Source organism: Giraffa tippelskirchi, chromosome 5, assembly GCF_054371585.1.
Source record: "Giraffa tippelskirchi isolate mGirTip1 chromosome 5, T2T-mGirTip1v1.2.pri, whole genome shotgun sequence".
Classification (NCBI taxonomy): domain Eukaryota; kingdom Metazoa; phylum Chordata; class Mammalia; order Artiodactyla; family Giraffidae; genus Giraffa; species Giraffa tippelskirchi.
Window position 1 is genome coordinate 100723104 of NC_137279.1, and position 26594 is coordinate 100749697.

General features: G+C 41.5%; 1 protein-coding gene across 27 annotated transcripts in view; it reads right to left on the reverse strand.

The window, feature by feature from the left end:
- Positions 1–1469: 1469 nt before the first annotated feature.
- Positions 1470–26594, reverse strand: part of CHD1L (chromodomain helicase DNA binding protein 1 like) — a 69543-nt gene continuing 44418 nt past the window's right edge. For all 27 annotated transcript variants that reach the window (XM_081493018.1, XM_081493017.1, XM_081493022.1 and 24 more), the window contains 11 exons: positions 24309–24423; positions 23531–23684; positions 18838–19003; positions 14491–14639; positions 13577–13740; positions 12832–13028; positions 11324–11422; positions 3810–3880; positions 3589–3703; positions 2739–2847; positions 1470–1844 (listed from right to left, as the gene is read on the reverse strand). In XM_081493018.1, coding sequence (XP_081349144.1) covers positions 1766–1844; positions 2739–2847; positions 3589–3703; positions 3810–3880; positions 11324–11422; positions 12832–13028; positions 13577–13740; positions 14491–14639; positions 18838–19003; positions 23531–23684; positions 24309–24423 — 1418 coding nt within the window. In that variant the 3' untranslated portion in view covers positions 1470–1765. The remainder of the gene's footprint in view (positions 1845–2738; positions 2848–3588; positions 3704–3809; positions 3881–11323; positions 11423–12831; positions 13029–13576; positions 13741–14490; positions 14640–18837; positions 19004–23530; positions 23685–24308; positions 24424–26594) is intronic.

Here is a 26594-nt window from a genome sequence, read left to right on the forward strand (position 1 = left end):
CCATCAGTAGACAAATGGATAAGAAAGCTGTGGTACACATACACAATGGAATATTACTCAGCTATTAAAAAGAATGCATTTGAATCAGTTCTAATGAGGTGGATGAAACTGGAGCCTATTATACAGAACAAAGTAAGTCAGAAAGAAAAATACCAATACAGTATATTAACGTATATATATATGGAATTTAGAAAGATGGTAACAATGACCTTATATGCGAGACAGCAAAAGAGACACAGATGTAAAGAACAGACTTTTGGACTCTGTGGGAGAAGGCAAGGGTGGGATGATTTGAGAGAATAGCATTGAAACATGTATATTATCTTATGTGAAATAGATCACCATTCCAGGTTTGATGCATGAGACAGAATGCTCAGGGCTGGTGCACTGGGATGACCCTGAGGGGTGCGATGGGGAGGCACGTGGGAGGGAGGGTCAGGATGGGGAACACATGTACACCCATGGCTGATTCATGTGAATGTATGGCAAATACCACAATACTGTAAAGTAATTAGCCTCTATTAAAATAAATTAAAAAAGAAAAAAAAGTTAAGGAATCATGAAGTTAGTCTTCAACACAGATTCTATATTGTTGATGGGTGAAGAAGCCAGGGAGGAAGTCAAATAGAACAGTACAACCCAGACGCTAACAGCACTGCTTTCCTTAGAAGGTCATGGCCCCAGCTCTGAGACCCCCCACTAGCCAGGGTTCCCTGAATCAAGGGCCCAGGCCTGATGCTTCTCTAGGTATTAAGGGCCTCAAGGCAGCAGAAACTGGGTTGGTTGAGGACAGCCGGCCAAGACTGAGACTTCATGTACAAAAATGTGAAAAGTCAGAGCTTCTATGATATCTCCTCCTAAAACTTTCTCTGGTGGTTCTCAGCCCTCTGCCTTCCCCAGTCTGACATTTGCTGTCAGTTTTGTGCCACTTCTACAACTCCTTTTTTTTTTTTTTAATTTGTCAGTGCCGAGTCTCAGTTGTAGCACATGGGATCTTCCATCTTCATTGTGGCATACAAACTCTTAGTTGTAGCACGTGGGACCTGGTTCTCTGGCAGGGATTGATCCCAGGCCCTCTGCATTGGGAGCACAGGGTCTTAGCCAGTGGACCACCAGGGAAGTCCCCACAATCCCCTTATTTCTTGAAGCTGAACTGAATTTAATGGGAGGGGGAAAGGTGATCCTTGGTTTCTCTGAAGCCACATGTGTTCCTTTGGATCTGAATGCTGAACTGTATGAACAGAAGGCAGGAGGAACTCTGGTTGTCTGGATCAGCAATCTCTGTTCTCAGTCTTTCCCCTAGAGACCTGTCTTTCCAAGGCACAAACTGACTGAAGGCATTTCCTTCCCCCAGAACCAACCTGTTCTATTTCCCTTCCTTTCTCCTTAATGCACTTACCTTTCTCACCATAAAGAAATCAGTCTGAGAGGAAGAAAACTAGATTGAGGGGAAAGCAAGCAAAGAAACCTTTAGAGAGAGAAAAGGTATTTATTATTATACAAATAGCTATGCATACTGGGGCACTGGCAAACCGCCAAAGGATTTTCCCAAATAACTTTTGCATAGGTATATTACAGGTATTACACATCAGTAACACATTCAGGAGAATAAAATTAGAATTCAGAAAACAGTCTCTCAGAGGCCCACCAGATCCTGATTCCTTGTTAAAATACTCTATTACAGTGGCTTTGAGCAACTAGCTTTTTTTTTTTTCCAGCTTTTTCAGCTGGTTGCTGAAGGCTGGATCTGATGCTGAGCTGATTGTTAAGATACTAGCTGTCCTGAGGATGAAGATGAGGCCTGTAGATGATGGATGGCAGCCTTGCTTCTAGGAAAATAGTAGCTGAATAGGCGGTCAAGGAATATTTTTCATCACTTTAAAATCGACTCTACTAAAACTACTAGTTCTTTAGTAATTACTGAAATAATCACTCCAGAGGCATACGCCTTAATTTCCTTTTACAATATAATAAATCTTTTCAATATTGTTAGTACTTATTACTGTAGAATTATGATGATATACTAAAACTCTTCTGATACTGTCTGAATTGTGCAAATGTATAAAACCTAACTTCTCTGCTAAGTTTTTATAGTGATTTAAATAAACCCCCACCAAGTGAATTAATTTCAGTAATTATCTAAGTAAAAGGAGGAAGTTTCTGTATAATTATAGTACTTGGGGGTAAATTCAGCTTCTTCTAATAATTCTGGACTCAGTATTGTGGTTCAAACAATGCTAACTTATAGCAAGCAGATCACTGGAATAAAATACTAGTCTAGCAAAACTTGATTATACCCTCATGGTCAAAATGAATTTCACACTGCTTAAGAATACACTGAATTGGTTCAGAAATAAAACAGGTCACTTGTTTGCTTGCTTATTTTAGTGAACAGAGTGAAGTTCTTAGAACTAGGCCTTGGTCTGCGGGCCTGAAGGATCTCCAGAGAAGTGATGTGAAACAGATTCAACATGGGAGCAAATGGCAATTGTTCAATTAATTCCTCTCTTCATGTGTCTTTTAGCTGTTGGCACGAAGAAGTGCTGGGGTGTGTTTATCTCCTTGGATATATACACAGTAGAAAATGCTTCTTAGTTTTTTCTCATTGTAGTGGGGGTAGAGTGAAAAACATGGCAGAAGAGGACTTGGCCTTGGATTAAAACATGACACCAGAAAAATGCAAGACATTTTCCCCTTCTGAGCTGAAAGTGTACACCATTAGGATAATAAAAGGATACATGTAAGTTGGGATGCCTCTTGAGACCAAGTGTTTCCGAATAAGTCGCTCAGTACCATACCAGTTAAAACCTTTCGTGGCATGTCCAATGCGTGGAAGATGGACACTTGCTGTTAAAAAAAAAAAGTTCATGATGTCTTCATTCATCAAATTGAGTAATGTGTATAAGATATACATAGGAGATGATAATGTATTCTGAGTCACTTTGTTGTTTCCAATGAACAAAATGTATATAATCTTGGTGAGTGCCACTCAAAGCATATGATTATTATATGAGGAGTGACTGTAACATGGGAAAACTAATTCTATAGAACACGAGGACCTATATACAGGCTCTGGTAGTAAGTAGGTACAATGGGGATAGAATATGATTGATGATTGAGATGTAATTTAAAAAGCAAAGATTCTTTAACAAGTCAATCAGTTTGACAAACTCTGAGACATGCTGGATGTGGAAACAAAATTAAACTCAGGTCTTCTGGCAGAGAACTGTCTGCTAATGCAGACTGTGACTCTCCAAGAGGGGACAGGATAAAAAGCATTTCCCAACAGCACGTGACCAGTTTACCTCATCTCTGGTTCTCTGCTTCCTCATCTGTAAGATCATGATACAAATACCCAGAGGATGTAGGTGGTCCAGAGACAAAGGATACAGAAGTGATCAAGAAAGGAAAAGGGCTTTGAGAATACAAGATGAGGAGAGTGTTACTTGTGTGGTCTCTCATACTGGGGCTTCCCTTCACCACATATATTGAATGGGATCTTGCCATTTCTCACCTCCCTTTAAAAATCACATCCTACGCTTGGAAACAGAAATTCATCTATTCCTGAGCACAAGTGGAAGAACTTACCTTTCCTTTTCTTTGCTGCTAAAAATATCTTCTTCAGGGCCTCTTCTAGGGCTGCCATCTTAATGCCAGACAGGACATTGGCACGATCTCGGTGCTGGGCCACAATCAAGGCCAACTAGGAGGAACAATCGTTTACTGAGTGGGAGCAGGGGCAGTTTTCAGAGGAGGTGATGGGAGTCAAAGTTTAGCTCCAATAAATTGATGTGTTTTTTTTCACTTACCAAATCTTGCCCTTCGTTTCTTGACTCTTTATCGTCAATAGGAAATAAAAGGACGCCTCCCAAACTCAAATCTGAGGTAAAACAAGAAGCAACAGAAAGAACATAAAGTTCACTACAGAAGGAGACCCCTGAGGAAGGGCTACTCTGAATCATCCCTATGCTGTCCCTTTTCCAAAGCTACTCAGGTATAGGTAACAATGGTGCCCTGCCTTGTTCCTGATATTAGAGGAAAAGTTTTATATCATGTGGAATATAATGCATGCTGTGGGCTTGTATATAGCTTTTGGCTCAGTGGTAAAAGAATCTGCCTGCAATGCAGAAGATGTACAAGAGACTGGGGTTTGATCCCTGGGTCAGGAAGATCCCCTAGAGAAGGAAATGGCAACCCACTCCAGTATTCTTGCCTGGAGAATCTCATGGAAGAGGAGCCTGGTGGGCCCCAGGACACAGCTTAGCAACTGAACAATGAAACAAAAAACATACTGAGGTATGTTCCTTCTGTAACCAATCTTCAGAGGGTATGTCATCATGAATTTGTACTCTGTCAGATGCTGTCTCTACATCTATTGAGAGGATCACTTTTATCTTTCATTCTATTAATGTGATATATAATTTATTGATTTGTGTATGTTGAACCATCCCTACATCCCAGGGATAATTCCTACTTGGTCATGTGTGTAATCCTTTTAATAAGTTCCTGAATTAGGTCTGCTAATATTTTGTTGAGAATTTTTGCATTGAAGTTATCAAAGATATTGGTCTATAGTTTTGTTTTCTTGCACCCCACTCCAGTACTCTTGCCTGGAAAATCCCATGGACGGAGGACCCTGGTAGGCTGCAGTCCATGGGGTCGCGAAGAGTCAGACACGACTGAGCGACTTCACTTTCACTTTTCACTTTCGTGCATTGGAGAAGGAAATGGCAACCCACTCCAGTATTCTTGCCAGGAGAATCCCAGGGATGGGGGAGCCTGGTGGGCTGCCGTCTATGGAGTCGCACAGAGTCGGACACGACTGAAGCGACTTAGCAGCAGTAGCAGTTTGTCTTCTTGTAGTGTCATCTGGCTTTGATACCAGGGTGAAACTGGCCTCGTAGAATGAGTTTGGAAAGGTTCCCTCCTCTTCAATTTTTTTGGAAGAGTTTGAGAAGGACTGGCATTGATTCTTCTTGAAATGTTTGGTAGAATCTGCCAGTGAAGCCATCTGGTCCTGAAGTTTCCTGTGTTGGGAGGTTTTTCATTACTGAGTCAATCTCTTTGCTCATCACTGGTCTGTTCAGATTCTCTAGTTCTTACTGGCTCAGTCTTGACAGTCTGGAGATTCTATAAACTAATCCACTTCTTCCAGGTTATCTAGTTTGTTGGTGTACAATTATCCATAGTAGTCTCTTATGATTCTATGTATTTCTGTAGGGTTATAATTTCTTTTCTGGTTTTATTTGGGTCTTCTCTTTTTTATTCTCACTAAAGATTTATCAATTTTGTTTATCTTTTTGAAAAATTCTTAGTTCCATTAATATTTTCTATTGTTTTTTCTGTCTCTATTTCATTTATTTCTCCTCTGAACTTGATTTCCTTCCTTCTGCTAGCTTTGGGCTTAATTTGTTCCTCTTTTCTAGTTCCTTGTGGGCTGAAGTTAGGTTGATTATTTGTGATCTTTCTAATGTCTTAATATTTGCATTTAGTGCTATAAGTCTCCCTCTTAGAACTGTTTTTGCATGGCCCCATAGGTTTTGGGATGTTGTGTTTCCATATTTTTTTTTTGAGATATTCTTTGCTTTCCCTTTTGGTTTATTCTTTGACCCACTGTTCAGAAGTATACTGTTTAGTTTCCACATCTTACAGATTTTCCAGTTTTCCTCATTTTATTTCTAGTTTCATACCATTGTGAGCAGAAAAGATTACTTGGTATGATTTCAATTATCTTATTTTGCTAAGACCTGTTTTTTGCCCTATCATATGATCTATTCTTGAAAATGTTCCATTGCATTTAGAAGAACGTATATTCTGCTGCTGTTGGATAGAATGTTCTATAGATGCTTGTTAGGTCCATTTGGTATACTGTTTGGTTCAAGCCATCATTTCCTTGTTCATTTTCTGTCTGGATGATTTATGTATTGCTGAGAGTGGGGTACTGAAGCCCCTATTATTATTGTATTGTCTACTTTTCCCCTCATATGTATTATTTGCTTAATATATTTAGGTGCACCAATGTTGGCTGCACATATATTTACACTTGTTACAACTTCTTGATGAACTGATCCCTTTATCATTATATAGTGACCTTCTTTGTCTCATTACCATTTTTGGCTTCGAGTCTATTTCGTGTAATACAAATATAACTATTTCTGCTTTCTTTTGGTTTCTACCTGCATGGAGTATGTTTTTCCATCCCGTCACTTTGAGATATAAAATTGGGTCTTGTTTTTTATCCATCTAGATACTCTGTGCCTTTTGACTGATGAATTCAATCAATTTACATTTAAAGTAACTATATATAAGGACTTACTAATGCCACTGTGTGCATTCCAGTTGTTTTGAATTCCACTGTTTCTTTTTCCCTCTGTTTCTGCCTACTTTTGTAAATTGGTTATTTTCTATGGCGGTATGCTCTGGTTCCCTTTTGTCTTTGGTGGATCTAATCTAGGTTTTTACTTTGTGGTTACTATGGGGCTTTACATGAAACATCTTATAAATAGAACAGTGTATTTTAGGAGGACAGCAACTTATATCCAATTGCCTATAAAAGCTCCACCCTTTTACTCCTCCCTTTTATATGATGCATGTCACAATTTACCTCTTTGTATGTTGTGTATTCATTAGCAATTTATAGTAGCTGTAGTTACTTTTACTATTTTCCTTTAAGTTTTATATTATAGTTGAGTGGTTAACACACCATCTTAACACTAAGTTGGTTTTCTAAATCTTACTGTACGTATTTTACCTTTACTAGTGTGTTGTATACTTTGACAAGTGTCATATCACTGATTCGGAGAAGGCAGTGGCACCCTACTTCAGTACTCTTGCCTGGAAAAATCCCATGGACGGCAGAGCCTGGTAGGCTGCTGCAGTCCATGGGGTCGCTAACAGTCGGACACGACTGAGCGACTTCACTTTCACTTTTCACTTTCATGTATTGGAGAAGGAAATGGCAACCCACTCCAGTGTTCTTGCCTGGAGAATCCCAGGGACGGGGGAGCCTAGTGGGCTGCTGTCTATGGGGTTGCACAGAGTTGGACATGACTGAAGTGACTTAGCAGCAGCAGCAGCAGCATATCACTGATTAGTGCCTTTTCATTTTGGCTTGAAGAACTCCTTTCAGCATTTCTTGCAAGGCAAGTCTAGTGGTGATGAACTCCCTCAGCTTTTGTTTGCTGGGAAAGCCTTTATTTCTCCTTCAGAGCTGAAGGATAACTTTGCTGTATAACATATTCTTGGTTGGCAATTTTGATCTTTCAACACTTCAAATATGTCATTCTACTCTCAGGACCTGTTTCTGCTAAGAAATCTGCTGATAATCAAATAGGGGTTCCTTTGTACATTACATTCTTTTTTTCCCCTAGCTTCCTTTAAGATTTTTTATCACTGAAAGTCTTGGAGAAGGTCTTTTAGCATTGAGATAACAGGGTGACCTATCAGCTTCATGGACATGTATGTTTTGTCTTTCCCCAGGTTGGGAAAATTCTCAGCTACTATTTCTTAAACTCTTTTTCCCCTTCTCCTTCTAGAAGCCTAATTATTCTGATTTGTGTTTTCTTGATTCAGTCTCATAGCTTACACAGGCTTACTTCACTCTTTTTAAATGTTATTTCAAAATTCCTATCTCCCACAAGTCACTTATTCTTTCTTCCATATGGTCTCCCTGCTATGCATGCATGCTCAGTCATGTCGAACTCTTTGTGACCCCATGGACTTTAGCCCACCAGGCTCCTCTGTTCATGGGATTTTCCAGGCAAGAATACTAGAATGGATTGCCGTTTCCTACTCCAGAGACTCTTCCCAACCCACGGATTGAACCCACATCTCTTGCATCTTCTGCACTGGCAGGTGGATTCTTTACCACTGCACTACCTGAGAAGCCTAATTTGTTCTCTATTGTATTCTTCATCTCATCCACTGACTTCTTCAGCTCTACAATTTGTTTGGGTTTTTAAAATTTCAATCTCTTTGAAAAGAAGTCACTATGTTAACATATTTTATTCCTGATTTTATTGAGTTGCCTTTCTGAGTCTTTTTGTAATTCACTGAGTTTCTTCATAACTGCTATTCTGAATTCTTTGTCAGTTAGATCACAATATTTTGTGCCTTTGAGCACGGCTGCTGGAGAACTGTCATTTTCTTTCTGTGATGCCATATTTCCTGATTTCATATTCCTGGTACTTATGCGCTGGTACTTTTGCATTTGAAGTAACAGATAGCTCCTTAACTCAGTGCTCATTACCTTCAGCAGCAGACAGGGTATTATGTTATACAGTATTGGTATTATCTCAGTTTCTCCTGTATGTTTGTGCTCCACTCTCTTGCTCTGTCTTGTGGCCAAATTTTTAAGCTTTTGTGTATTCTCTGATTTTTACAATTCACCAGGCTGGCTGGATACCTTTTTTCCCAGAAGGTGGAGCTATAGCTCAAGCCTGTGGTTTCTTCCTTGCCTGCCAACACAACCTGTTTTGAGTAGGATCCTGGTCTACCAGAGTTCACTTTCATGGATACACCAGGGAGCCTGCACAGGGAGCTGGCAGCAGAGCTGAGGGAAGGTGTGGGTTTAACACTTAGTGTGCTGGGAGTGCCACACACCTGCAGGGAAATTTTCAGGTACTCATGCATGAACTTTCTACTGAGCACGTGCCTTTGACACCATTTGAAATTCTTACCTGCCTCTTTCCCAATATCCTTCCTCCACCCAGGTGGGGAGCTACCACCTTAGTATTCCAGATGCTGGCAGAGAGAAACAGGTTTTTCCAGCTGTGTTCCACCTGGTGATGGTAGCTGCCAGAAAAACCAGCCCCTCACAGTGTTTCCCTTGGTGGGCCAGGGTTGGGGCTGGGAAAGTTTCCCTTACCACCTATGCTGCAGACAAACTCATATTTTTCTCTTTTCTCCAATGATGTGCCAGATTTCCCTTCAGGAAGGATGGACTTCAGCAAGTTCCATGCGTGAGTACCTGTGAGGGCAGCACTCATCTGTTTTTTGCCCTACTGCAGTGAGAGGGGTCTAGGCAGTTTCACAGGCTCTGCTGGTTCTTGCCTGTATGGAGATTTATCTGTGTTTTACCAGTTATAGTGGTGGATGAGACTCCTCTTGGGTCTTCGAAAAGACCCACCAAGGCACTTTTGTTCAGGTGGGGATGTCTAATCCATGGGGTAAAAAGGAAGGATTAAAAGGAGGAATGTCTTTCGCTACCGTGTCACTCCCTTCACTTCTGAATTTTTATGCTCTTCTACTTCAGTGCTCCTCAAACACTGCCTACGAAGTATTCCTGTAGGCACTGGAGAGTGGCTGCAAAACCCAGAAGTATCTGGGATGGGAGGGGGTGGATCACCATGAACTTAAAATTCCTTTAGAAGAGTCTGATGTTTGTTTTAAATTATTCAAATACTGCATTCTACTATACATATTTGTATTTGTATATTTTCCTATCTCATCCAAATCAAATTCTCTAGAGAAATGTGTTAATTCTAGGCCTCGCATGTTTCAGTTTGAACCTTTTGTCCTCTCAATCCATCCTGCATACCCCAATCTTTTTAAGTCATTCTAAAATACTGGGCTGGCCAAAAAGTCTGTTCAGGTTTTTCCATATGATGGTATAGAAAAACCTGAACAAACTTTTTGGCCAACCCAATATTTGCTCTGCTATGTCCTTCTTCTGCCCAAATCTCCCATGTCTAGCCATTGGATAAGGTCCTGCCTTAGAATGCCATCTCCCTGGACAAGTCATAAGTCATGTGCAGTCTTCTGTAATGTGGCCCAAACCTCTCTTCTTTAAAACCTAACTTTATTCCTCGGCCTAAACTTTCTACTCGTCTGTCTGGCTTACACACCATTTCCCTAAAACATTCACTGTGTCATTCAATACCCCATACTGGGAATGGTGGGGTTACAGGAGCTACCAAGAAGAATGAGATATGGTTATGGACTCTTCTACCCTTTCTCTCCACTTATTTAATCTCAACCCATCCTTCCAGGCCCAAGATAACTTTCACCACTTCCATAAAGCCCTTCCTGGTATTTCAAGCCCACATTTCATCTACCCTGCTCTACCCTATTCCAGTCCTCCTTCAGAAAAGAGTGCACACTCCCATCTCTGTTTCCTTACTGACCATTTACACCTTAACTCTGTGCAGCCAGGTTTTACTTTTCACACTTTCTTCAAAATGCTCCAGGGTGATGTGACTGCCCTTAGGGGACAAATCCAGTGGCCTTTTCCCAGTGCTCATCCTCACTTCAGTGTCTGACACTATAGACCACTTCTTGACACCTCTCCTCCCTAGTACCCTAAAACACTACATTGTCAAGGTTCTCTTATTTTTCTGACAATTCCTTCTTCCCTCTTCTCCTAAACGGAGGTGTTTTCTCAGTTCTGTTCTCTGCCCTCCCATTTTTCCATCCTCTCTCCTTCAGGGTTTTAAACAAGGATCCAAATGGAGACTCCTCAGTCTGTATCTCTAGCTCCAGCCTCCCCTGAATTCTCTTTTCAAACTGCCCAATCAGTATCTAGATTTGGTTAATTATGGCAACACATATTAAACCCTGTAATGTGTTTTAGTAGAAAGACTATTCACTCTAAGTCCTTACATCCCTTTCTACGTTACAAAAGTGAGCAGAAAAACCAATCTCGAAGAAAGCTGAAGAGCTCTTCTCTATTGGATGAGATCCTTTAACCTCTCAAGTTCCACAGGAAATAATCACAATAATCGTTTTACTCCTCTTGCCACTTTGTGATTTCCACACATAAAAGGAGGTGCCCGGCCCCTTCTTTCTGCCGAGAGAACACCATTCAGCCTTCATGTTTCCCCAGACAGCTTTGCTTCCGTCTTCAGGGAGTGTTACACCCCAGTCTGTGCTAACTTCATAATATAACCTCCTTCCTCTCAGCACCCAGCTCCTGTTAGCCCTTCAATGGTATGTCTGATTTCTTTCCCACAGGTGTCTGACATTTCCAGGAGATATTCCCTCAAGAAGATAAGAGTGAACTGGGTAAACAATGAAATGAACTTCAAGCTAATACTTCAACATGCATGCAGGGACTGACATTTATCAAAATACTTACACATTCATTATCCTCATTATAGTCCCATGAGGCGGATGGAAAAAGTATTATTTTCAAATTACAAATGAGAAGACAGGTACAGGGAGGGGGAAGGGATTGCCTCAAAGTCGCATATCAACTAGCTTTAACTGATGACAGAATTCAGACTCCAACTAGCTCTTCTGACTCCTCATCTAGTGCTTTTTAACGCACCTAATGTCCTCTCCCTCTTAATCCATCATTAACCCTTCTCTCTGCTTTGCTCCTTACCTTTCATTTTCCCAGCCAACTCATATCTTTTTTTTGGCTCAGCAGATCTTGTTTCCAGAGCTGTGAATAAACCACCTCTCCCCCAGCGGCCAGAGTCATCTGATAGGAGAAAGAGAAGATTTTCTTCTATAGGAGGCAAAATCCAGTCCACAATTAAAAAAAAAAAAAGGTATGCCAAGTATACTTGATTTTTCAAAGGGCAGAAACAACTATCTAACCTCCAAGCATATTACACACTGGACTTGTCAAGTATGTTTAGGTTTTCTGGAATGTACCTGGCTATTATACAGAAAAGCATCAGAAGAATCAGTGTTCTGAAAGAGCAGAAGCTTTGTAGTCCTTCTGTAATTCCTGGAAGATGGCTAAGGAAGGATGTAGAGTAGATGTAAAACCACAAAGAGTTGAAGCATTGATAATACAACAGCTTACAACTCCCATTTCATAGGTAAGAAAGTGGAAAGGTTAAATGACTTATTCAAGCTGGTACTAACACAGCTGGTTAATACTCTGTATTCAGTCATTCATTTGATCATACTATAAATATTTGTCAGTATCACATGTCAAGAACTCTTTTATGGTCTAGAGTTACACCAGTGGTGGTGGTGGGTCGGGGGAATCTCTGCTCCCATGAAGTTTATTTTCTAGTTCAGTGAAAGTGTGAAAACGAAAGTGTTAGTCATTTAGTCGTGTCTAACTCTTTGCAATCTCTTGGACTGTAGCCCATCAGGCTCCTCTGTCCATGGAATTCTTCAGGCAAGAATACTACTAGAATGGGTTGCCATTTCCTATTCCAGGGGATCTTCCTGACCCAGGGATTGAACCCAAGTCTCCTGCATTCCAGGTAGATTCTTTACAGTCTGGGCCACCAGGGAAGCCCAGTTCGATGAAACAGCACATGATATATTATTTATATATTTGTTTGTTTCATTGTTTGTTCGTTCAATGAAACAAACAAGCAAATACATACATAGTATGTCACATGGTGATGTATCATCAAGTAAAATAAGGTAAGAAAGTAAATAGAGAAAAACAGGGGTGAGTACGGGGTGTGGGAAGTCAAGGGAGACCTCTCTCTGAGATGTAGACATCTGAACAATGCTTGATGTGGCTAAGTGGGGAAAGAGCGTTCCAGGAAGAGGAACTTGCCTAGAAAAAAAAAAGTGCAAAGGTCATGAGGGAAGAACATGTTTGGAGTTTCGTTTTTTCTCAAAGGATTCATTTGGCTTATAGATGTAGCCTCTGTGTACTCTCTTAAAAAGTTTGTGCAGGGAACAAGGCAGATATTATCCCATTATACAGATAAGGGAATTGAGGCCTGGAGAAGTTGGGTTGCCCAACCAGGTAAAGAAGAAAGGTAAGAGTCAAATTCTAGCCTCCTGGTTCTAAAGTTCACACTCTTTTTGACACAAGACTGCCCTAAGCCCATTAATCACCCCAAGACAGGGTTCTGCCTTGTCTTCCCCAGTTCTTGGCACCGTAAGGATTGAGGCCCCACCACTTCTACCTACCTACGCAGTGCACAATGACAGCATCCTCCGCCCCAGCCTGGGGGTGGGTGACGTCACCGCTTACATACTTGATGCAGGTTGAGTCTGGGTCCTCATACTCCAGTTGGATGGAGCTCTCATCTTCCCCGTCCTCTGGTTCGCTTTCCTCGGAAGGCAGGCAGAAGGACTGGTAATTGTTGGACTCCCACCAGGCCATCCTTTGAGAAACCAGAGGGGAGAGGAATTAACTGGGCCTTATCACCATTTCCCTCGAAGCACATCCTGGGCTGCGATTCACAAACGGTGAGTGCCAAGTGGAGATGCAATTAGAAACACCCTGTTCTTCTGACTGTTTGTAAATAAATAAGAAGTCTTACTGATTAGCCTAACTGCCTCCTGACTACACTTCAAAAAATGAGCAGCCACCGGATGTCACTGTTTTTAAGAACATGTGACTAAAAGGGACTGTTCAAGTAAACTACTCTTGTCAGACAGCTGCAATCAAGTCCTAAAATGTTCTCGCTTCAGCTGAATGCATCTTCTCTGCCTAAGGCATTCGGGACTGTTCTCTTAAGTAGATGGACTGCTAAGGTGCAAGTTTAATCTTTAAAAAAGTATTCTATTACCAGTGGGAACTACCAGCATTACAGACACTTTCTGCAGTTTTAAAGTGATGTTTGACTTTGGCCCACTATGCAGTAAGGATCCCTTTACCAACTGTGACCCTCAGCTTTATTAATAATACCATCAAATAACACACACGTACTTTTTCTTATGTTCTGCTTCTTCCTTCTTCTTCCTCTTCTCCTCTAACAGTCTCTTTCTCTTGGCCGCTGCTTCTTGTCTTTTCTTCCTTCTGTCCTCCAGTTCTTCTGGGCTCAGAATCCGCTTTCTTTTGGTGGACCCCTCCACAAGGCCTGGGATGGGAACCTGCAGGAAGAACAAGCTCCATAACCAGGGGAACTGGGGTCTACCTGTTCATGAGGTAGAGTCTCATTCATCCCAGACATACACTCTGAACAGAAGCAATGTGCTCAATATTTCACAATATTTCACCATGGGTGGTGGGAAGTGCTGGCAAGATACTTCAGTTTACACATCTGGTAGGAATGGTAACCAGGATACTGTACTCTAAACTCAACCAAAGCACTGGCATGTCAGTATAGCAATATGTCATTTTGATTAATTTCATTAGGAATAAGGTACTTCAGAAACTAACTTGTTTTTTAATCGAAAGGATGCCATTTTAGGTTTAACTCATTTTAATGGAAATATTCCTTAATGTATTTTATCATTCAGTCTTAAACACAATATTCCAACACGATGATCACCTTAACAATAACTAGCATTTAATGTATACAGACTAACTGTCAAATGCTATGAACGTTACAGACATCGTTTATGATTGCCATCCATCCTTAATGACATAGGGTCATGACTGTCAGCAGCAGGGTATGGTATTCTGATGTAAGACAGTGATCCCTTCAAGGGTGGCTTACTATCACCTGCATTAAATGGTAAAATATAACCTCCTTGTTATTATTTTTATGCCATATTCTTATACTTTTTTTTCAACAGTTACATTCTTATTTCTTAACAAGTCATTCTCAGCATCACTTTCTGTTCATTTTTGTTGAAACTTTGTAAGAATTTATCCTCACATAAATTAACAGTTCTTACACTGCCTTTATTTCGGAGTAACCGGCCCTCTTGACTAGTCTTCTCCAAAAGGGTTTTCTGAAGATTCACCAGTTGCTCAAATGATTCTCTGTCTTCTTTACTAGGCTCCTTAGAATAATCTTTACCTTCAAATAAGTACATGTGGTTTTCTAAAAACATAAAACACAGAGAGAAATGTTAGATACTAAAGAAAAATAGATTGATTCTAGTCAAAGCACTAACAAGGGTAAACAAGAGAATGGCCTTATTCTAAATGGGCCAAGAATAGCTTGTGATGAAGGTACTGGAATTCCCATCCCACTAATGCTGATGGGTTTGGGATCCACCTGGGGATATCCTATATTTACTTTTCAAAGAAGCGAGCATGGCTAAAGCCCTTTTGATCCATCTTCAGGCAGTCTGTGAGTCTCAGTTCGATGCCTGCCAAGTCCTGGATCACTCATCACTCATTCATTCCACACTACTCCCCAGCACAAATCTCATTGACATTAAGATCTCCTAACTAAAGGTAACCAACAGCATATTTTTTTAAAATTACAAACAGACTTTTAACACTCAACTCTTCCCCCTTTTCTGTAATATTACAAGGATCAAGTAGAAAATCTATGAGGAAACAATCACAAAAATAACCCCTTAGATTTACAACTTTCTTTGCAGAGCTCATGAAGCATCTTCATGAGCCTCACCACAGTCTTGGTATAATTAACCCCACTTAAGAAAAAGAGAAAATTGAGGGCTTCCCTGGGGGCTCCATGGTAAAGAATCCACCTGCTAAAGCAAAAGACACAGCTTTGATCCTTAGTCCAGAATTAGAGAGTAGCCCTCACTTGCCACAACTGGAGAAAATCCTGTTCAGCAACGAAGACCCAGCACAATCAAAAATAAATAAAATTATTAAAAAAAAACCCCTGAGATTCAGAGAGTTATTAAGAGTCTCCCCAGTTCAAATTGCTAATAAGTGAAAAAGGCAGTCTGCTGCCAATGTGTTCTTTTCAGTATACAACTGTGTCTATAGAAGGATGGAAAGATAACAGGCCAGCAAACAGTAACTACAGTAATAACACGTATGGTGATAGTGTGAACTTGAATAGCAGTTTATGCTGTCAGAGCACCTTCACATTTATAATCACACCTGATTTTTGCAACTGTGTAAAAAGGTAAAGTATACACTACTAGCACCACTTTACAGATGAGGACACAAAAGCTCAAAGAGGTTGGGTAATTTGCCAAGACCATGAATCACATGATAGAGAGAAGTCATAACAAGCCAAGCCTAGTAACCAGAGAGAGGTAAGACAATGATTCTAAATTGAAGCATATTTAATAGCACACGTTACCTAAGAATGTATTTTCACAGCATTATAAAATCAGCTATGAATATAAGTATGTTTTTCCCTAGAGAGTACGAAAGCAAAACATTTTCATTCTCAAGAGATCAACTGCTTCACACTTGTACCCAAATCCAACCAGCTGTAATTCTAATTGGCATTTGCTAATTAAATCAGCAGGGGGCTTTCAATGAGGTGCTCTATCAACAAGTAGGGAAAAAAGAGCCAAGAAGAGGCAAATATGATCACATATGTAGCTGCATGCGATTCTCAACTTATAAACGTGCTTTAAAAAAAGACCCTGGCATTCAAGATAAAAGCCATCCTGCTTTTTAACTTTCATAGGGGATGCTGTAGTTATGAGTCTTTCATATTCATTTCTTTTAACCATGCTCTGTCTTCACTCTGCAGCCAAGAGAAGGTTGGAGACCACAGGCATGGACACTCATCTATATCTTGCCAATGGAACCACCTACCACAGACTGGACCTGTACTCACTGATCAAAGACAAAACTCTAAATTTTAATACAATTGGGAAATCTTTCCTGGCAGCTGGACTGCCTGAAAAAAACATATATAATGTTTTTTGGTAGTTGGACTGACTGAAAAATACAATTATCTTTCTGGAAAATGTGAAATTTACTTTGTTCTACTAAACATTAGCAAAATAAGTTGAAATTAATCTAGATGAGTGCAGAAATGAGTGCCAGCTTCAGTACTTAATGTAATCAAAATACAACTTAAAAATAGGACCACATACATCTATTTCTCCTCCCACCTAAAACCTACATGGCAGTAAAAAGATTTTAAAAAGATATATGAGACAACAGTGGATGAAAAGTTCAACACCTTTTTAGAAAATTTTAAGTGGCTCAAGGGATAACAGTTAAAAGAACAGTGGAAGCAAAACACAGGTGCCCGGTCAAGGGATGATTATGAGAACACAGACCCTTTCAATCCTCCAAAAGCTCAGAACTTCCACAGACAAGGAACGGCAGGGAGGGATAACTGAGAGAAAGTCTGCACACCAAGTAACAGGAGCTAAAAAAAATATCGTACATTAATGCATATATTCTTCTAGAAAGCACAGTGGTAAAGAATCTGCCTCCTAAGGCAGGAAACGCAAAAGGCGCAGGCTCGATCCCTGGGTCAGGAAGATCCCCTGGAGAAGGAAACGGCAATCTACTCCAGTATTCTTGCCTGGAAAATTCCATGGACAGAGGAGCCTGGCAGGCTATTATCCATGGGGTTGTGACTGAGCACACACAACACATGTATGTGGAATCTAGAAAAAGGCATAGATAATCTTTATTTGCAAAGCAGAAATAGAGACAGAGATGTAGAGAAAAAACATATGGATACCAAGGGGTAAGGAGGTGGTGGTGGGATGGATCGGGATTGACATATATACACCACTACATATAAAATAGTTTAGATAACTAATGAAAACTGATTGTATAACACAGGGAACTCAGTGCTCTGTGGTGACCTAAATGGGAAGGAAATCTAAAAAAAGAAGGGATATATGTATACATGTGGCTGATTCACTTCACCCTACAGCAGAAACTAACGCAACATTGTAAAGCAACTATACTCCAATTAAAAAAAAAAAAAAACAGCAGTCACAGGAGCACCCTGAAACCCTTCATTCATGTTGTCTCCTCAATCTGAGCAAACAGGTTACTCCAGACCCCATTCACTTCTTCCAGAAAGATATTAAAGGGTTCGTCTTTGGAGAAATGGAGTTGCCCAGAGAAAAGACTCCAAATACAGACATCTGGGAGGGCCCCTCCAGTGTGAAGGCCAGCTCACCAACCAGTGATGCTGGAATAAGCCCCAGGAATCCACATACCTGCTCAGGCCAGACCTGACCATCAGCTCTGCATTTCACCTGCATACATGAACAGACAGCCAGGGCACACCAGATATTTCAGAGAAACTACCAACAAGGACAAGACAAATATACAGCACAGGGTGTAGAGGAATACTGTTTTAAAAAGCTACAATAAAAGTCCTCAGGATATTCTATCCCTGCAAACAGAACAAGACACAATTAAAACAACAGCAGAGACTCAGAAAGGGTTCTTGAACAATAAAAATGGGATGCTAATATTCAAAAATGTAAAAGCTAAACAATGAGAAAGTTAAAGAGCGGTGTCTTAGAGAATAATGCCAGCTGTCTACATTCTGATCTTCCCAAACATCCTATAAAAACCATAAGGAATAACAAGGACAACAAAGCCACCCTGAACCCACATCTTCTAAAAAGCGAGGAGTTGGAGAGTACTACAAACTTCAATTTGCAGGAAGGTAGAAAAATGAACATCCCAAATGAGCTGAATTAGCTCCCAAGCACACAGTGGAGTCAGGCAGAGACTGCATGGAAAAGAGGCAGTAGGGTTCTAACAACATCAGACACAGATCGAATTTGTCCCCCACGAGGAGGACACATTCCAAGTGGGAAAATAATGAGGAAAGGTCTGCAACTGGGAAGATCAGAGAAGCAACTGCTAAGGAACTGACAGGAAGAGACTAGAAAGTACTTGAAGTTAGCAATTTGGGAAGGCATTGCTTCCGGAGGTTGTGCCTTGACAGTTTGGTGGCAAAGAGAAAGAATGAAGCAGGTGATGGAAATTCAGGGTCCTATGGAAACGAAAAAGAATCACAAAAAGAGAAGTCATGTCAGCCTACTCTCCACTCAAAAAAAGGAAGCAGCATCGGGTAAAGAAACTGCCCTTCTCCGCATGAAAGGAATAAAGTACTCTCGAATCAAGAAGCCTAGTAAGACCAGCAGATCTCTCACTCCATTCCACACTGAATTTGTGTGCCACTGGTACAGACAAATAAATTCATTATAAAATAACCCTAAGACATCAAGGAACATCCTTACAATGCTACCATGTAGAAAAAAACATTTCAAATCAGAAATCCAAATACTACCAACATAGAAATGGGGACCCATCTCCTGCTCCAGCTTGGGGTGGCCATGCCATTAGCTCTGTTCTCACCCCCCACTTACTTCCTTCCTCTGGCTCTCTGCTTCCTTCTTCTGCTGTAGGCAGGGCATCAGAGACCCAGTGACCATCTTCTGTTTCTCCCAGGATAGACTCCAGGTCTATTTCATCCATGGTGCTTCCCTCCGAGGACAGCAGTTTATCCAAACCAAATTTGAGTATCTCGCTCAACTTGAATGAAGAAAACAAAAAAGTCCAGTTGGCCCTCATGAAAACAAACACTGGGCACCAGTGATTTGTGAAGTGGCTTAGATACCAGGCGCGTCCCTGTCCTGATGCTCAGCCTTTCTTCCTGCCCTGTGATAGATGACACCAACGGGGCTGTTCTGTAGTTGGATGATGGATGAGCAGAGAGGTGATAAATGACAGTCAGAGCCTAACTTTGACAATTCTCAATAAACAGAAAATTTGACCCTCCAATCTTTGTCCTGAAGAGTAACAGTCACTTCCGGCATTATCTTCGCACAGAGGTTTTCACAGGCGTTCCCAGCAGTCACGTGAGACGTCACAGATCCTGTTAGCTACTCTCCCACCCCTCCTACTGCTAAACTTCTTGGAATGAGAAGGCTACACAGCATATTCCTTAAGTGACTTTCCTTTGGCAGTTCTGTTCCCACCACAGTGCTCAGTGGAAACCATCTTCACTAAAGACCAGTGACAACTCTCTCCTGACGGAAGAGCCGTTTCTCAATTCTAATGTTGCTTGCTGGACATGCCTCTGGCATTGCACTACCCTGCTTCTCTTCCCTGCTCTCTAACGAACCCTCAGCCTCTCCCTAGGCATGTAGGAACCACCTAAAAAAGTTCAGATCATCTTTCCTGGCTGTAGTTTCCTCCTTTCAATTGTGTACTTCCCTAAGTGCTAACTCTGAGGCTCTGAACCAAGCTGCATTCACACTTTGGCTCATTTGCATCTTGTCTTTTGGGGTTAGCTATCTCTAGCTGGTTTATTTTGTGAATAACTTGGAAATCTTATGATACTCTGTCACAACTGGAAAAAAATGTAGGTAGCTCACTGGAAGAATTGAACAAACCTAGATATACTTATCTTTAACCTTGATATACTTATGTATAACCTTGATATATACAAAAAAGTGACTGACTTTGGCAATTGGCTTCCCTGATAGCTCAGTTGGTAAAGAAAAAATAGCACTAAGTTGTATCCAACTCTTGCCATCCCATGAACTGTAGCCTGTAGGGGCCTCTGTCCATGGGATTCTCCAGGCAAGAATACTGGAATGGGTTGTCATTTCCTTCTCCAGATCTTCCCGACCCAGGAATTGAACCCAGGTCTCCTGCATTGTTGCCAGATGCTTTACCGACTGAGCTACGCGGGACGTTGGTAAAGAATCGGCCTGCAATGCAAGAGACCCTGGTTCGATTCCTGGGTTGGGAAGATCCCCTTGAGAAGGGATAGGCTACCCACTCCAGTATTCTTGGGCTTCCCTGGTGGCTCAGCTGGTAAAGAATCCGCCTGCAATTTGGGAGACCCTGGTTCAAACCCTGGGTTGGGAAGATCCCCTGGAGAAGGGAAAGGCTACCTACTCCAGCATTCTGGCCTGGAGAATTCCATGGACTGTATAGAGTTGGACATGACTAAGCAACTTTCACTTCAGCAAAGAGTTGGACATGACTGAGCAACTTTCATTTCAGCAACTGGCACCAAATATAGAAGCCACTATTTATGAAAAAGACTGGTCCACACTGAGATACTCCTTTTAGTCTACCTTTCACTTGTGATGTGTCTCAGTTATCAAGGGACCACATGTATTTTCAGAGAAGAAATGTTCGTGCATGCTAAGTCGCTTCAGTCATGTCTGACTCTTTCATGATGACACTATGGACTATAGCCCACCAGGCTCCCCTGTCCATGGGATTCTCCAGGCAAGAATACTGGAGTGGGTTGCCATGCCCTTCTCCAGGGGATCTTCCTGACTGGGATCGAACCCACATCTCTTATGTCTCCTGCAATGGCAGGTGGGTTCTTCACCACTAGCACCACCTAGGAAGCCCACGAGAAGAAATACATTACAGTAATTAAAGGCAAGGGCATGTGCTTGGAGGTTACAGAGTCCTTGGATTGGAGTCTTAATGAATGAACATTCTTGGGCAAATTATTTGAAATGGGAATAAGGAGAGTGCCTACCTCATTCTTCTGTTATTCGTATCACAGAAACAATTGGAAAGAAGCACTTCATGTGATACTTAGAGCACAGTGAGCATTCAATAAATGTTCACTCCATCTGCCTCTGCCTCTGTTTTTATTATGTTCTTCCTGCAGGATAATGAATCTGCTTCCTTCTTTGAGGATTTCACGATCCAGTACTTCTTAGATTTACTGAACCACAGTCACATCTTTGACTATTGGATTCTTTTTATTATACAAACCCTGCTCTCTTTGGAGATAAGGGCATTGGGGTGTTATCTTTGCTTCTGGCAACCAGAGATAACTTGCAGAGGCTTGGTAGGTAAGAGAAAAATCAGAAGTAACCTTCAACTAACCACGAGCTGGGCGAGATTCTGACAGAGGCCCTCTCAAACAGCTAGGGAGGTCTATGTTCCCATTAGCATCTGGCCCATGGCACAGAGACGTGTTTACACAATCACACAGACATGCCCAGCAGCCTAAGTCACAGGGACACCATCACTAAATCCCCTAAGCCCCTCCTCAACTGGGAGAGAATTCAAGCTTCTTACTGACAACTCCTCCTCCCACATCCAGAATGTGGGCATGCCAAGGCTCAGCCATTCATTCCCCTCACCAGACCCAATACTGAACTTGTCACTCACGAGGCTCTACAGAGAACTCATGCTTGGAGAACTGTAAGAGTCTCCGCAGTCTGCCCATACCTTTCTCTCAAGCTGCCATCTTACATTTGTAACTGCCTCTTGGATAACGTGAACACATGTACAATCTGCTTTGCCACCAGCATGGACAAGTGTGCACACATCAATTGGGAACCAAAGGGAAAAACAGAGAAAGGGGAAAAAAAACACACTTTGCACCTTAAGAGAAACAAGACCCAAACAAGTAAACATACAAAACCCAGGGTTACTTTCTAGTTCAAGTTCCAAAATAAATGAAACCTTGAGCCTTTCCCGTAAGTTACTGACTTTCTAACAAAACCAGTGTGAGCCCTGTCTTCTGCAAAGCAGATGTGTAAAGATATGCACTGATCTTTGTGGATATGATAACCATGTGAGAAAAACCAGACTAACCAAATACTTGGTAATTCCACTTTTAATAGTGTGTAATTTTTCCTTTTAAATACTTGTTGTATTTTCTGTTTGATAAACTAGTCCCCTTGAAGTCTACTCTCTTCAAACTTTTGCAAATGAAATTTTTATCTGAGTTTTTTCTCTAACAGTATTTTTTTTATACATTTTTACTGCAAACTCTGTTGACTAAAGCCTAAATTATCTTCCTCTTCCTAAATCTCTACCTAACCTTCTTGCTGCCTAATTTCTATCCTCTTCATTATCCAGGCTGAAGACCTTACAGACATCTTAAAATTTTCCATTCTCCCTAGCTTCCCACCTCTAAGCAGCAGCTCCTGTCATTTCTTCTTCTGTAATGTTGCTCACACCAGACCCTCCCATTGCTACTGCCTGTGTCAGAGGTTTATTAACTCACTTCACGCCTGGATCTTTCCAGTATCCTAGAAGTCAGTCTCTCTGCTTCCAGCCCTTCATCCCTGGGTCAAAATGGGAGGACCTGGGCTATATCATAATATGTGTTCTAATTTAAACCCAACAGCTGCTAGAGAATATCTCCAAGTCCTCTTCCAGAAGAGTTTTCTTTAACATCTTCCAAGCCTGCATCTGCTTCCTAGCTGGTGTCTCCTCCTTTAAGCAATTAACTCTAGTTCTTTCATCTGTTTTTCCTACAGCATAATTCTGAATTCCTGATCTTGTCTACCCTCCTCTGAGTGTGAAGAAGGTGATGTAAAGCACTGATCAAAGGGTCTGGGGTTAAGATGGAGGTACGAGATAAATCATTATTTATTATGCTGAGTTGTTTATTTTATCTAATTCTCTTAAGGCCCCCTGATGGAAACTGTGGTATCCTCATTTTCAGAAAGCAAAGGTTAAGCTATCTGCTCAAAGCAACACAGCCAGTAAGAGACAAGGCTTTGATCTAAATCCAAGTAAAAGGGATCCAAAGTCCATCCTTATTCTGTATTCTGCTGCTTTTATTTATCATATTCATTTTTGCTCCCACAGCAGCTTGCATGTAGTATAGATATTACGTGCATGCATGCTCAGTTGTGTCTGACTCTGTGACCCCATCGACGACAGTCCGCTAGGCTCCGCTGTCCATGGGATTTCCCAAGCAAGAATACTGGAGAGGGTTGTCATTTCCTCCTCCAGGGGATCTTCCCATGGCAGGAAGGAATCTGGCTAGGGAACAAACGTGTAGCAGGAAAGAGTGGGTGGTTAATTCATCTACTTTCTCACCCATGGAAGCACTGACTAAAACCATGACATTTTCTAATATGAAGAACAGGGACTTCCCTGGTGGTCCAGGGGCTAAGACTCCATGTTTCCAATGCAGGGGCCCCAGGTTTGATCCCTGGTCAGGGAACTAGATCCCACATGCGGCAACTAAAAATTCCACATGCCGCAAACAAGACCTGGCAAGGCCAAATAAATTAAAAAGTTAAAAACAAAAACAAAGTGAAGAATAGTGTGTCTTACCTGGAGGTCAGCATCCGCAGCAGGTTTCTGGGCTCCCAGAGTGAAATGGCCCCCTTCTATGATCATGTTGGTGAGCTGCAGCTTGGAGGCCGCTTTCCTATAGACAATCTCTTCTACAGTGTCTCGGCCAATCAGTCGAATAACTTTAACAGACCTGTAGAGAAATCACAGAAAACTAACATGCTAACATAGAAGGGTCTGCAAAGAAGCACACAAGCATGCCAGGTCAAGACACAAAAAAGGAAACAAACCTAAAATGCCACGTTCAGGGTACAATTAATGGGGGATTACTGTATGTGAACCTGAGTTATTTGTTTGAGAGAACCTGGCCTCTAATTCTCACTGAACCTTTCCAAGAGAGTCAAGGGAGGGATGACGAGGTGGTCATGATTGGGGTTCCTTATCTGTGGTAGAGGAAAATCTCTGTTAGATCTAAATCATCACCAGGTCAGAGAGTAAGACTTATCTTTTTATCTTAGGTCCATAAACCCATAACTTCATTTTTAAACTGAATCACACCTTAACTCAGGAAGGATGTTAAATAACTTCTCAGAGTTCCTCCTAGTCCTTTCACAATTTTACTTTGCTCTTTTTACCAAAGCAAGTCCCAGCCCAGTACTACTACTCTGGAGTCAGCAACAGAGATGGGCTAAAACCTACTGGTCTCTCACCCTCCAGTCTAGAACTGTCACCAGCCCACATCCTTCACCTTCCCCGCCAACCCAGAACTACTGAAGAGCCAAGGAAGTGGAACCAGAGCTATGCTTAAATCTCTCACTTGTTCTGGCCAATTCGGTGAGCCCGGGCAGCTGCTTGCAAGTCATTCTGAGGATTGAAATCACTGTCAAAAAAAATAACAGTATCTGCTGCTGTTAAGTTCATGCCAACTCCACCTGAAAACAATACAAAAAAGAATGTTAGCAGCAGTACATGGGCTAAGGACCAGACTATGATGACACAAGGCCACAGCGTTCAGATTGATAAATTGAAAGCAGCCAAAATGACTGGTTTCATACTTCAAATTGACACCACCATCCTCAACTCTAGACAGAGCTTTGTAGTGGTTAAAAGTCCTACCTAGGCTTTTATTGTCTGACTCGGGAAAGTTTAACAACTGCAAGTAACGGAAATGAGTGGAGCAGGGTAAGGAGCAAAAGTAGGTACTTAAGTTAGCACCCTGAATCCATTTTAAATCTCTTCTGTTTAAAAATCTTCATTGAACTTCGTTTAGAATAGTCTGTGGAAAACCGACACATGCTCTTTGAGAAACAGTTTTAAATATGAGAGAGGTCTGCTATGGGCACTTTCAAAAGAAGACCTCTTAATGTCCACTGCAAGTTACAACCTGGCAGCACGGGCTCTGACACAAGTTAATGAGAAGAGGAGATGTCATGTATTACATCCCCAAGCGGAGCAGGGGAGCCACCTCTCTCTGATTGGAGAAGACCTTAGTAATTCTCTTCTGTTACTTGTCTCCACATTAATTAAGGAGAAGGTAACAAAACCAACCAAAGGACAAAAACACTCCCGGGGACAATTTTCCAGTCTTTCTTTAGGAAAAAGGCTGTGGAGGCTCCTTGGACTACAGGAATTAATGAGAAGAACTATGAAGGCAAATTACAGCCTTCTCTTTGATTAATGTGGAAACAAGCACAAAATGGACTCCCTCTTGCCAGAGTCATTACAGCTCGTTGCTGAAACAAGCAAGCCTGAAACGGCTTGTTCTAGGAACCAGAACTACCTTCTGAGATGGGCTACTGCCTCTAAACTGGATCTTAAGTCAGGCAGGAACATTCTAATTAAAGCCTTTATATAAAATTAAAGTTGGAATAAACAGATAATAAAGACTGATTACCGAGAGATGCTAATATACTGAATAACAATGACAGCTACCCAGGTGCTATGCTTTACTCTCTGCAGGCACCATTCTAAAGTGCTTTACATATATTAACTCCTACAATCCTCGCAACAATCATGGGTACTCATTTTATAGATGTTGCAATGGAAGCACGGAGAGGTTAAGGGATGATTGGAAGCTGCAGAGATAGGAAGAGAAAGAGCCAGATTCAGTACCACATGGTCTGGCTTCAGAGTCTATGTTTTTTATCCACTATTCCATAATACTCCCAGACACTTATTTCATTGAAGTGTTTTTAATTTTTTTATGAAATTTTTATTTCATAAAAATTTTCTTCTTGGGTTACTGTTAAGTTCAGCTCTTTTTCATTAAGGGGTGATATTTTGTAAACAAGCTATAGCCAGACTTGTCTGAGACATATTCATGAGCTCTCACTGCCACCTGGTGGCAACATGACTCAATCAGAAATACCCGAAAGTCAGAGAGAAACTTGAATAAATATTCAGTTCAGTCGCTCAGTCGTGTCTGACTCTTTGCGACCCCATGAACCGCAGCACGCCAGGCCTCCCTGTCCATCACCAACTCCCAGAGTCCACCCAAACCCATGTCCATTGAATCGGTGATGCCATCCAACCATCTCATCCTCTGTTGTCCCCTTCTCCTCCTGCCCTCAATCTTTCCCAGCATCAGGGTCTTTTCCAGTGAGTCAGCTCTCCACATCAGGTGGCCAAAGTATTGGAGTTTCAGCTTCATCAATGAATATTCAGGACTGATTTCCTTTAGGATGGACTGGATGGATCTCCTTGCAGTCCAAGGGACTCTCAAGAGTGTTCTCCAACACCACAGTTCAAAAGCATCAATTCTTCTGAATAAATGATGATGATGCAAATCAACAACTAAAACGTGACAGCAAACAGGACAGCTGGTGTTTGGAAAAGGCTCAGGACTGCTTTGGCTCCTAAGAGATCCCTCTGTTCTGACTAATTCAGAGAACTCCAAGGAGATTAGTTGAAAAGCAGATCTTTCTTCCTAATTTCAGATGTTTCAAACAATGCTGCAGAGTATGATGGTGTTGAAATCAGTAAGGCATCAGTTCAGTTGCTCAGTTGTGCCCGACTCTTTGCGACCCCATGGAGTGCAGCACGCCAGGCCTCCCTGTCCATCACCAACTCCTGGAGTCTACTCAAACTCATGTCCATTGAGTCA